Source organism: Phasianus colchicus, chromosome 9, assembly GCF_987193195.1.
Source record: "Phasianus colchicus chromosome 9, bPhaCol1.hap1.1, whole genome shotgun sequence".
In the NCBI taxonomy this organism is placed as follows: domain Eukaryota; kingdom Metazoa; phylum Chordata; class Aves; order Galliformes; family Phasianidae; genus Phasianus; species Phasianus colchicus.
This window is the reverse complement of record NC_143444.1, coordinates 29079258-29092382: the sequence shown is the minus strand read 5'-3', so window position 1 is coordinate 29092382 and position 13125 is coordinate 29079258. Positions and strand designations below refer to the sequence as shown.

The window sequence follows — 13125 nt, the reverse complement described above, 5'->3', positions numbered from 1 at the left end:
CATCAGTAAAGAATTCTGCAAAGAAATTTTCCTCTGTGTGCATGAGTATAATCCTGAAAATTATGGCCTTGGTTATAATTGCATAATCCCCAGTCCCCTGCAAAATCCTTGCGGTGCACACACAGCCCACAAGGCACTGCGTATGCACTACCGCGTCCTGCTTTCTGCTCCCCACAAAGCCCCAGCCCTGTGAGCACTGATGCTGCTGAAGTCACTGACTGATGTTTGACGTTCAGAGCTCCCCAGTGCACCCCCAGCTCCAACCCTCACTGTCTGCATGTGTGGCTGGGGTTTTGGGTGGATGTGAGCTATACCTGCTTGACATGAGCATCTTTTGCTCAAAGAAAGCCGCGTTATTCATCTGCCCTGCAATCCAAATTCCACGGGTACAGATCTGTTACAGACACCTTTTATGAGCTTCCTGCCTGACCAGAATGAACTGGGGCAGAAATAAGGAATTGCAGAGGTAAATGTCAAGTCTGTAAAGAGCTATTCAAGACTATATACCCCAAACAGTGCATTATACAACAGTCAAAAAGAGCTGAGACATAAAAATCTTACAGTTCATTACAGGACAGAGAGAAAACTTAGCAGACACAATGATGTGTTGCCCTTTCTGAAGAGCCACCTCTTACCTTGAAAAATCTATTCAAAGTCAATTAAACCGCAGTTTTCCTTTGGTCATGCTTCTCAAGTGTCCGATTCTGCCAAAGTCCAGATTCCCACGACATAAAGTGGCCAGAAGTGACAGAGAAAACAACATTTGAACAAGTGTTTTACACAAAAAAACTGTGCAGAACAATGCTTTTAAAAACCTATTTTTGAGCAAACTGACATTGCAGTTTTTTTCATTTGGATTACAGACGGAGGCTCACAAACCTTAGAGTAACAAACATGATGGTTCTCACTCAGATCACAGAGTGACTCAGCACTGCAAGGAAAAGCGAGACTAAATGTTGTGAAGTTTCAGCGAAGCCAGCCGAGGAGTGAGCAAGCAGGAGTCCAACTTGGAATCACACACAGAGTTTGCATCAGGGGAAAACTTTACTGATTACATTTTGGAAGGGGGTTGTCACAGGGCTGTCTCACTGCAAAGCTGAATCTCATGTTTATATTGGAACCAGCATCAAATAATTCCCTTCTGGGTATAAAATCACTCCAAAGAATTCCAGGAAGCCCTTCCTTACCCAGGAAGTGTTCAGAGTCCCCAAATACATGAGAAGTAAATATCTTTCCTTCCACGTTTCCCAATCACAGGCACCTCCTGGCTCTGGGACGACCCTAGAACTATTTTCAGAGTTCTCATCTTTCACCCATATCCACAAGACAGCTGGCCCCATGGAACAGAGCAGCCCAGCCCCTGCTCGTCTCCAGCTGGGGATAACTTGTACTGCTCACAGATTTCTTGAGAGCAAGCCCTGAGATAACCTGCAAGCAGAGATAACCCCTGCTTGCCTTCCTGCATCTCTTGACAGCTTCTGGAGGAGACTCTTTGAAAGCGGGACTGAAGGGGTCAGATGAGGGGTATGAGAGATAAGGAAGATTGAAGGGTCTGGGGGAGTGCAGGGACACAGGGGGAGGTTTCACAGGGGCTGGAGCTGCCTGTAGTTGGAGAGGCTCCAGGGCAACCTTAAAGAGTGACCTGTGCATCCCTCTGACCAGCACAGCTGACAGATCCCAGGTCATCTTTCTAATCTTCCATGCAAAAAGAGTATAAATGTTTTTGTTCTCCTGGATTATTCACATGGGCTAGAAACATAGAAACAAGGTCCAGTTACATGAAGCTGTTGCTCCCCACCCAGGTTCACATTTATTCTGCTTCACAAATACCCAAATGTGGGCACGGCATGGCTGGGATGAAGTGGTGTGTTCCAGAGCCAGGCAGGAGCAGGCAATGCTGGAGGTGGGAGCAGCATCTAGCATCACCTCAAACCATCAAGAGAAGCCATCAGGAAACACTATGACCAATCTCATCCTCTGCCAACACATCTGGTTAGGCTGGGATTCCAAGCGGGGAATTGGGTAAAAGGAGGAATAATGCCATTCCCTTACTGACAAACGTCAGCAAACAGCGTGTGCTTCTGAGCTGTTACGTCCGTGTCCTACTCATGCTCACCCCAGACGTTCCTTTTTAATATCCTGTTCTGACTGCTCCACATTTATCATGTAAATTAATTGCAAGTACATGCAGAATATAAAAATTGAAGTTGGTCTGCATAAAATTATAAAATATGAGAACTAGTTGGGGGCTTTAATAATGCTCAGCGTTAAAGCCATGCTGCCACTGCACAAATACACAAGGACAATATGCACCATGAGTTGTATTTATTTCTGATGAAATAAATTTGGTTTCCAGCATCTTCTAACTAGCACCTCTGGAGACCTCCCAGCTTTCAGATTTCTTACCAATGGCACAAACCAAACTCCAGAGGCAGTTAACACTTGATCATTCCAGTAAAGCCCAGGTGTAAGCTCTTTAGAGACAGTGCAAAAGGAGCACTGAGCAGTAACAGATACGAGAGCTGGATTCAAGAAGAAAAAAATTTATCTCAAGCACCGTCATAATGGCAAAAGTTGGGATACGGTGAGAATTTTGGTAATTGCATTTCTTACCTACTGGAAAGAAATATTTTGTCTCCTAAGCAGATCTTCCCGCATCTGAAGGCCACACTGCTGTGAGAACTGCTCTGGCAGGGAGATGACTGCAGATCCCAAAGGCAGTGCTGCCTCTGCTTGCTGCTCTTGAAGCAGAGATGGCATTATGGCTTCCCTGGAGCATCCTCAGCTCCCACCAAGGGACCCAAGATGCATTTCTATGCTGACAATATTTTTTTGCTCTCTATTTTGTGCTGGGTGCTAATCTAGGGATGTTCAAATACTGACCCTCACGATATCTACTCAGCCCTACAGTATCCCAATCTTTCTGATAAGTGTACCTGTTATTGACATAATATTGTCCCAAACATAACAGCGTGTTTATAAATTAAACAGCAAAAGAGTATAACTCAGACTCAGCATTTACTGCAAGTAATACTCTCAAAAAATGGGAAAAAAATATCCCAACCCAAGCTCAAGAGAGCATTGCAGCTACTGCCTCTAGTCCAGCAAGCTTCTAACAAAGTGACAATGTTGTGATATCAATGGTAACATTAATGGCAATCAGGCTTGAAACAATCCATGCATCACAACAGTAAGTGCAGGGAGCTTGCCATTGATTTTCATGCTGTATGTTCAAGTGTTTTGACAAATTTAGCAGATTTTCAATCAGAAAATAAGCAAGGAATCCTAAGACACAGGAAAAAATCTTCCTGATGGAAATACATTCCACCATCTCCGAAGGGACTGTAAATCTTTAGTGAGTAACACAACAATCCTACTCCTGTAGCTTATTCAAATTACTTAACTCAATCTCAGAGATTACCTACATTCACTGAGCAGGAGCTGCAATCAGGTTACTGCTGGCTTCCAACACACGAGATAGAATATTTCTATTTAAAAGACGTTGGTCCTAGTTCCTATTTCAAGTCAATCTTCATTGACAAACAGCATTTCTTATTTAGAAGGTGGTCTTTAGGGATTAACACCCATTTCCTCTCAGCTTCTCTAAGACAACATGAAGACCTTTGAACTCACTGTATGACATATGCCCTACAATCTCCTGGATTGTTTAATTGCCAATAAGGATTCTCCCAACTGAAGATAAAAAAGGAGGAAAATACACACTATGTGGAACAAAAAATGTTTTCTGCATCATTGGTTCTTCTTAGAAACTTAGAGAAGACTGTTTGGTGTACACAACAACATTGTCTCTGTTACAGACTTCTTCAAAGCCTGAATAAAGGGATGTTAAGAAAAGGAGCTCCTACAGTGTGCAGCTCATTTAGTCTGCTCTGGTGGAAGGGACAGGGCTCTCATGACTCAGGTCACCTCCATCTCTCCCACTCTGGCAAGGGTTGTGTCAGTGTCACTGAGATGTCCAAGGGTGCTACATTGCTGAAGCACTGAAAAGCTTATTTCACTTCAGGCAGAGCAGATCCAAGTGGATGAAGCACCATGGAGAAAGCTATTTATGTCTACTGATAGCTCCCCACTGTTCACACAAAGACTGAATATGCAAATAAATGCATCTGAGGAACAAAAATACAGTTATGTTGGTCATCAAAAATGCTCTGCAATTTTTGTTCTTTATTTACATATGCATACCTACCTCAGACAAGAAATCTTGAATGTTGCTTACATGTACTGAATTGTTTTTAACATGCTATAAGAAACAGTGAAGAGTTTGAACTTCCCTGAACACGACCTGAAAGATTTGTATTTATCTGGACAGAAAGGAGCATAACTTTTTAAAGACAAATGATGTGACTACAGAACCAGCTATAATTAATATAGTTTGGCCTCATTCTCCAAGGGAGAAAAAAAATGAGAGAGAGGTTATCACCATGAAATACTAGCCACAGATTCAATAGAGGATGAAAGAAAAAGATTAAGATGTGCTTGTGGTTCTTGTTCAGATACACATCTTTAGAGGAGTACATTTCACCTAATAAGTCATTTTTGCTCCATCAACCAACCGTTAATCTCTGGTAATGGTGTTCCAAGTTACTGACTGAGTTGAAATAGGTTGAAAATGAATGTGTCGTGCAGATCCTGGATACCTGCAGTTGTGAGGCTGTTGACACAGCAGAGGCTTGGTGTGCTCCTGCTGCAGCCATGTTTCCTGTTTCTAAAAACATGTTCTGTTTGAAAAGGGGCAACTATGGGCACACGTGTGCCGTTTATAGCTAGGTTTGTGCCAACATAAATCAAGCCCAAATGCCATCTCAGTGACATAATGTAAGACTTATGCTTAAGGGAGTCCACAGTCATAAGTAAGTGGGTTCCAAAGTAATTAATTTGAGGAGTCGACTTACATTTCCATCTCACAACCAGACAGACTGCTTCATGGTTCCCTTGGCTTCTTAGTGTCAGACTCCCCAAATTTCACTCTTCCATTTCCTTCACTTCCTCACCTTTCAGGGTCAAGACTTAACACAGTAAAGGGAAATGAAACAGAGAAAAACAAAACAAGCTGTGAGCAGATTAAAGCAATGTCTGACGTCAAGAGATGCACGATTCCTTTTTCAGCTACAGGTAAGAAGTAGCAATCATTTTGTGTCTGCAGATCCCAGTATAACCAAAGCTTAAAAAAAAAATGAAGCTTTCTCAATGCATCCTGACTTTTAAACACGTTGCAGCATTTTAAATGAATTCTGTTTTATGTTCAGGTCAGGTGAATTCTAGTATGTTATTATTTGCTTAGAAATGGGCTGAGAAGTAGACAGAAACCTTCCTACACTTCCCTCAACTATTGGTGCTCTAAATGTACAGCCTTTGAGACAAAAATGTTTGCAGAGTAAGCCACAGTAATGTGTCCTTCTGCTTGTTAGAAAGGATGGATCAGCCCACTCTGCTGTCTGCTAAATGTCTTCTTCTGAGCAGGATTGAGAGAATTACCATCAGGCTGTGATTCTTGCAAAATTCCTGCTCTAGCTGCACTGCTGACACACCCATCTGCTCAGAGGAACTAACTTGCTGGAGTCAGGGTCCAATTCCTTCCCCAGGAATATCAGAACATTAATTCTTACTGCCTTCAGCAGAGACTGGATTACAAGTAAGCGTTGAGGCATTCAATTAGTTCTGAGATAAAATGGCTCATCCAGAAGCAAGCTGAAGAGATGTTTTATGGGATGTAATTAGCTGCTGCTTACCCAGTCTATGTACACTTTCCTGAGTCAGTGGGCATGAGGCCATTTAGCAATTCATGGGATCAGCCTTAAATCAGGGATTCCCACGTTTTCGTGGCAGAAAGAGCTGGAACAGATTCACAAAACCAATACAAAGGTAATAAAAGGTTATTAGCTATGTCCCACAACATTTCTCCCTATAATATGCTCACAACTCATTGAGGAGGTCAGACGAATTATACATATTTTTGCAGATTCTGGACTATTGTTAAACTGTGCTGTTTCTATATTCATTCCAGCAATACTAGTGTGGAATCTGTTTCTATCAGACAGCCTATTTCAGTCTTTATGATTTTGAAAGAAGAAAGGACAAGTGACAACAAGGATATTGCCAGTGAGATCTCCTCTAGTTCATTCTAAATGTTCAACCCCACTTTCTGAAAGTATTTCAGCTCTGTTTCTGATCTGCTCTGATGAATGTGCAGCAGGTGAAAGGGCTGCCTCAACACTTAAAGCATGTATTTCAGAGGGTTTTTGTAGAGGCCATCATCATAGCATGATCAATACATAATGAAGGAATATAAGAAGTAAGAGAGGTCAGATTTTGTGGACTTGAGGAAAAAAATGCCCAGAGAAAAAGAATATGAAAACAGGTGTCAGAGCATAAGAGAGCATGGCAATAATTCTTCCTGGTGAATATCTATTTACGTAGCTAAAGCTTTTACAAAACTATAAACCAGTGTGAAATGAAAGATTCTCACTCCCAAACAGATTATTGAATTTTTTCTTCTTTCTTATTTTTGGTCCAAGGAAATCAGTTTTCAGAAAATGATGCCATGGCTTTGAAAATTCTAATACAGTTTGCTGAACATCTTCAACTGCTTCAATAGGGATACAACATTTCCATGATGATGAAGATCTGAGAGAGGAACTTGGTTTTCCTTTTTCCTGGTTACACTTGGAATTCTGCCATGCTTGCCATGCATCTGAAGAGATGCAAACAGTGGAAAAATTATGGCTGAAGGAGTTACTCGACAAAATAAAGAAATACATGTGTATACTTATAAGGAAACAAAGAAACATGCACAGAGTTAAGTTTGCCATAAGAATCTTCTTATTTCAGAGGAGGAAATGCAATGATTGTATGATTTTAATGTTTAGGCAAAGATAATGAACAGGTAGAATAACTGAACAAAGCCATTAAACAAGACTAAACTCCCCAGACATGGTTACACAGTTTAACTTATCTCATGCTTATATAGGACTCTCTTAATCATGTCTGAAGGCAACTCAGACTTCAGAAAAGTAAAAAAAATGTTCTGAGTTTCAAAGGGTGGGTCTGCAGCTCAGGGATGATGTAGCTTTTGAACAGTTATTCCAAATTCAGAACCAAAGTCATCTGCTACATGGCGAATAGACAAATATTCCAACTCAGAGACAAGAGGGTCCTGAAAGAAAATGCACTGAAGTAATTAACCACATCTAACACAGTAACAACTGAGGTGAGAATAGGGGAGTTACAATGAGTATGCAAGTAGGAAAGAAAGAGATAATTAACTTGATGATTGTCTAAATTTTATATACTTTTTTAGGAAGGGAAATGTCTTCTGTCACATGCTGACTCTTGTTTGCAATATCATTTTGCAACTTCCAAACTTCACCAGTTAGGAAAAGAACACTCTTACTCTCCATGGTTGGATACCCTATATTGATGGAATGATATCACATGATAGATGAAAGATCTCTCGTCCTTCTCTTCTCTGTGGTTGTGACCAAAAACCCCAAAGAAGCAAAAGTTTGCAGTAGGCAGCTATTGGCTAGTCTGCCCACTAAGAGATTTTCTTGCATTTTTCAGGGTTCTCCTGAATGATGCCTGATCCAGGTGATAATATACTGCAACGATACCTTCAAGAACTCTTTAATCAACATCATAATCTGGCTTCACCACCAAGCTCCTGAAACTCACACACATGCAGTTCAGAGAAGACACTCCCAAAGCATAGAGAGGTCCCCAAAAGAGGAGCACAGAAAGCCCCAGCACTGAGATACTGAATGGGGGGAAAGAAGGGGGCAAAAATGGAAGGATTTCCCATGTACTCCCAGCTTGCTGGTGAGTTTTTGACACAGGTCTCGGCAGAGGTTTGTATCCAGCTTGTGACTCCTCCTTTTCCTGCTTCTCTGCATCCATCAGATGCTGAGCCCAGGTGGTGCACTGAGAGCTTTCCACTTTCCAGCTTCCCTGCAGGAACCAACTTCTGGCTGTTCAGTGAAGGACAAAGGAAGAGGAAGCAGAGGCTGCTTCCAGCAGCAGAAGGGGCAGGGGCCCTAAACTGGTGGTTTTAAAGCTGGAGGAAGAGGTGGAGCAAATCCAAAGAGTGTGTAGGAAGACACAGGAAAAAAAATCTGAAGCAGTGCTGATATAGATCCTTAGGTCAGTGTAACCAGTAAAAGATCACGCAGTCAACCAGGAATGAAATCATGGCTTGAGCATTGATTTTGTGCCACCAATAAAATCCTGTGGGCGTAGTCATTTAAAGGGTAGGCTTTGCCTGGCTTTTTCATACTTTGGAGCAAATGCAGTCATTCTAGCCAGGGAGCTGAAGGGAAATGATTTATGAGGACAGAGCTAAATGCTTATTGCTAGGTTAAACAACAATAAGGGCAGACATAACAGCCTACAAATACCCACAGGATTAAATGTCAAGGAGTGTGAGGAATTGTCTTGAACAGTAAGATAAATGTGCTAAGACTGAGGTGCACTGGCCTGTGGTACACTTGCCCAAACAGCTAAAGTTTTGTTGGTTGTGACTAACATGGGCAAAGCATGAGCAAATAAAAGGCAAGAAGTGATTCTGCCCTGCTGCACAGGTGAAAGGGTTTACTCAAATCTGTTCCACATTCAGATCAGCTTTATTTCTCCATCACAGCAGAAGATATCTGCAATGCTAATCAAGGTATAGGAGTTCAAGACAGCATTCTGGAGACATACTGCAACTGCCTTTCCTATTATGATTTTTTGACAGCAGCAACTACAAACCTTATTTCATCAGGAAAGTTTCAAGTTGATTGTATAAATGAAAAAGTCACATAGCTGCTATTGCAACGAGTAAGCACATAAGATCACTCATAGCCAGAAAGACTATCCACCACAGCAGTTTCACTACAATTAACACCCAAATTACCCTGCACAGAGGATGTGTTAACATCACACCCTATTTCATGCCCACTGTAGCCCCTGAAACATCTCTTCAAATGGCTTCAACTTCATTTTGTGCTGAGCACCTCTATGAGGGGTGAGCTCCAGCCCAAGGTCATGTTTCCAGGAGGTGAGGATTTCAGCAGGAGCTGAATGCACTCGATGGGCAAAACTGCTGTTGGGGTTACACTGAGAAAGAACCCAAGGAGAAGGGAAGGAATATGAGGTGAAAAAAAAAAGCACCTTTGAACTTTGTTTCACAGCATAGTATTGCAACAAGGGCAGGGTTAGGAGCAAGAGGTTACAACTAGCAAGGTGGAGAGGTAAAGAGATTGCCTCTGGATTCCTCAGATTGTGAAATTATTGCCTCACTGAAGGAAATACATACAGGCAAAGGGGAGAAACAGCTGCTACATACGCAGTCATGAATTATAGTATGGGGAAGGTGAAAGGAAAACTAAACCAAAGCAAATGCACCGCCACAGGAAACAAATGTAACCCTAAGATACTCTGCATCTCCCTCCTTTCTGGCAGATATCTTTCCAATCACCGCGAGTTGATCTGTGTGCATAAATTGGATGTTTCCTTTTCTTCCTGCCCTCACTGGGATGCTGGATCACCAATGAGTGTGCTACTTCCCCCTGGGCTGTCAGGAACACCACGTGCACTTATCCCTGACTTCTGAAAAACAATTCCAGCACTGGGTGCCCACTGACAAGAGAGAAGACACAAACAGTTCCTTGGCCTCTTTGTGTATGAAGAAGGTAAATTGCTTGTGAACACCCAAAAAACTTTCTTTAGAGGAGCTACACATGGCTGATTGCTGTGGAGAGAGAGGATTGACTGAAAACCAGGGAAGCTAGGGAGGGATTTGCTCTGGCTGAGTGTTGGGAGGTAGTTCTCTTGAAGCTTATGTGTCTTCTATGCATGTGCAGAACAAAAGACATGGCTGAAATTAGATAGGGATTTCAGGATTATCGAAAAACATACTATAATTCGCCTGCCTTCTGAAGGCTAGGAAAGAGCTGAGCATCCCATAGGAAATTTCACTCAATGTCTGATTTCAAAGCATTTTTCCAAAAGATGAAGGAGTATTCAGGTACAAAGAACCAAAGCAGCCAACTCACCTTCAGCTCCCTATTCTTATTGTCAAAGGTTTTCAAGTGGCAGGAAAAAAAATTACTGAGGAAGAAGAGCCTTGTAATTAAATCCTTAATTTGTGATTCAGGTTCTTCTTCTCACTTGAGCTTAATGCCTATAAAACAGTCACAACAGGAGGTGCCCTATATAAAAGTGTAAACACTATGATGCTTAAAGGTACACAATAGATTCCAAAGGTTTGTGAGCCACAGCACGCCGTCAGGAGGCCACAGTGGGAAGAGCTGACTGACGAGGCAGCAGCATTGCTCCTGTGGCAGATATCTCTAAGAAAATTCAGGCAGAGTCATGCTAAGCAAAATTGTACCAGAAAGAGATTCTGATCCTTTTCTGTCCACGTCTGTGTTATGGAAGGAAAGTGTTTCCCATTTTCCAGACCTGTGTGGGGCTTTTATTCTTTTTAGATTTTTAGATGAGCAGGAAGTTAAAACCATTACCTGAACAGAACCATTCAAGTTATAAGCTCTGACTCTCTCAAAAACCCATTTTCCCTCTTATAACAGACTGCAACGAGCAAGGCACCTTCAGCCCTCTGCTTTTGTTTCACTAGTTTTGTGGCATATCACAACACACCACACAAAAACCCAAGGTAGGAAACGAAAAGAAGAAAAGAATCTGTTCTGTGAATCTTTACTTTTGTCTGGAATCCTTTTCTGGATGTTTATGGCATCCCATAAAGTTGCTGAAACATGCCTGCTGTATTTTTAATTGTCATTTTAAATGTCAAAACCCAGAAGTCCTGCTTATATTGTATGCGAACACAGTGTCTGCTTATGTTCAAACCCTCAGGTGCTTTAAATAACTCTACTGTACACAGAGAACGTTGTTCATTTTGTTTTTACAATTTTTGCCTGTGTAGAAGGAGCTATAATGTCTTGAGAACATAAATGTATGTTCATAACCACGGAGCGAGATCACAGCTGGAATCTACCTGAGCCTTGGATCATATTTCAGCAGTGGCAAGAAGCGAAAGAGCAGCTTATTTCTCTGTTTAATTTACAAGAGCTACAACTGGAACGGCACATACTAGACTTACTGATGTAACACACAGGTGAATGTGTTACAGGTCCACCTCTGTGCTGGGTCCCCAGGGGATACTAGGTTGTTTCAGCCAGACTTAAGAGCCGTTACTGCTGCAGCCCTGGAGGAAGCTGGTCCGAGCCCTGGTGAGCTAGTAAAGGTGGCAGCTGCCATAACAGACTTCTGTGCAGGCTACAAACGTGGGGCATAAAATGGGGGTCTTTTTATTGATTCCAGCGAGTTTCGTATCAAGCATCCATTGTTCTGTCTTAAAGTATAAACCATTACAGAGAATTCATAAGCAAATTTGCTTTTTTCTTTCGAGGATTACACAGTAGCAGATCGTAATTTCCTTTAAATGCATCTATTATTCATCAGTATTCAATAAGTTTTATTATGAGCTGCAAAACAGCATATGTATTTTTATACTCGGTTCCAGTCTGTTCCCTACCTGTGTTCTGCAACATCCATTTTCAGTTTAGAAATGACCGGTCACGAATGTCACAGGATAATATGTGTTTCCTGAGTAAAGACACAGACAAGTACCTTGCCTACATTCATTTTACACATTAATTTGCTGTAAATAATCTCACATGCAGTTTTGCCACTTCCTTTCCATAGGAATCTCTGTAAGTATGTTGACATACTGTGGCTTGAAGAAAGCTGACATGTAGTATTTATGAGAGGAGAGGAAGTAAATTAATTTCAGTGCTTGATTCAAGATAAAAGAAAAGGTTTCTGCAGTATTCATTTACACACAGTACTAAGAGAAGGTACGGTCCCTCCTCTACTCCAGCCATATTAACAGGGAAGGAAACTCCTGCTGACTTAGAACTACAGACAAGGGGTTAAAGAAAGAGAGTCTTCATTTCCTAGTATGTACCCTATAAAGCAGTCCTATAACAGCTGTCATTATCTGCAGCATGCACAGTAGAGGGATAGGTGGAGAAATAAAGCTGTACATGTAGGTAAACACCCTTTTCTTAAGCAACTACCATTTTTTTCTAATGATATGTACAAGGATCATTTGGGGACTTCCTTCCCTTGAAGTCTGGGTTTCCTGAGAGGAAGGAGAGATGAAATACAGGAACAAGCGGCTGCACATCATTTCCAGCTGTGTAGTAGACCTTCCTTATTAACACAGGTTTAGGAACCCACATCTGAATCCCCAAACTTCCTGATGTTCTCCCTTTGAAAGGAGGGATGATGGGGAAGGAGATGGGTGGAGAGGGTGAAGAGGTGGTTCTGTCCTTTTAAAGGCCTTTCAGGCACAACAAAACGACTTCCATACTCCTAAATCTACCATAAAAAGTAGGTTGCAATACAAGTGGGAAATAGAAGGAAATGTTTCAGCTAATAAAATGTGCTGGACTGGCACCAAACTTCTGCTTGAAAAGCTGTTTATAATCAACAGTGATTACTTACACTGTCATTGCAAGACATTGGAGGACTCAGAGATCGAAGGGTACCTGGTTCATCCGGATGAGACCTGGAAAACACAATGCCATGAATCAGTAAACACCCACAGCAAACAATATGTTTTTTATGAATGCTATTAGAAAAGGAGGAAATGTCCAAAACCAGACTGATGAACTGCTCCATGACCAGAGAAAATAAAATCTGCCCTGTTCACTATTTCACCACTGATATAAGAGAAGCAAAATCAAATCCACTTGATAAGAACATCAGGGCTGTGTTACAGATCACTTTTTAAGCCTCTGAAAGGGTTAATGGGACCCAAGAGATAATAAATACATTATGCAGCTGTGTAGGTGCCAGAAAAATGAATATAGGTTGATTTTTAAAAACTTAACCTATGCAGAGTGAGTCATAATCTTCACCTTGCGTCATTCAATAAATGGGTCTTTAGAAAATGAACCCACTGTGACTGGGCTGCTGGCTCTCTAAAAGCAAGCACCCTGTTCTCCTGCCTACAGCCTGCCCAGTTGTAAAGATCAAAATAGCTATTCCCCATAGGTTACAGTGTGATGGCAACAATGGGATCAAATACATGTTTGTGGGGTT

General features: G+C 41.7%; 1 protein-coding gene across 14 annotated transcripts in view; it reads right to left on the bottom strand.

Moving 5' to 3' along the window:
• Positions 1-13125, bottom strand: part of FGGY (FGGY carbohydrate kinase domain containing) — a 284438-nt gene that overhangs the window by 194349 nt on the left and 76964 nt on the right. For 12 of the 14 annotated variants that reach the window (XR_016469373.1, XM_090146739.1, XM_090146742.1 and 9 more), the window contains one exon: positions 12526-12589. Coding sequence is in view for 10 of the 14 variants with exons in the window: in XM_090146739.1 (XP_090002865.1) it covers positions 12526-12589 (64 nt within the window). In the remaining 4 variants the exon portion in view is untranslated. Of the gene's footprint in view, positions 1-4913; positions 5028-5750; positions 5854-12525; positions 12590-13125 lie in introns of all 14 variants that reach the window. The other 2 variants (XM_090146747.1, XM_090146745.1) reach the window with 2 other exon arrangements.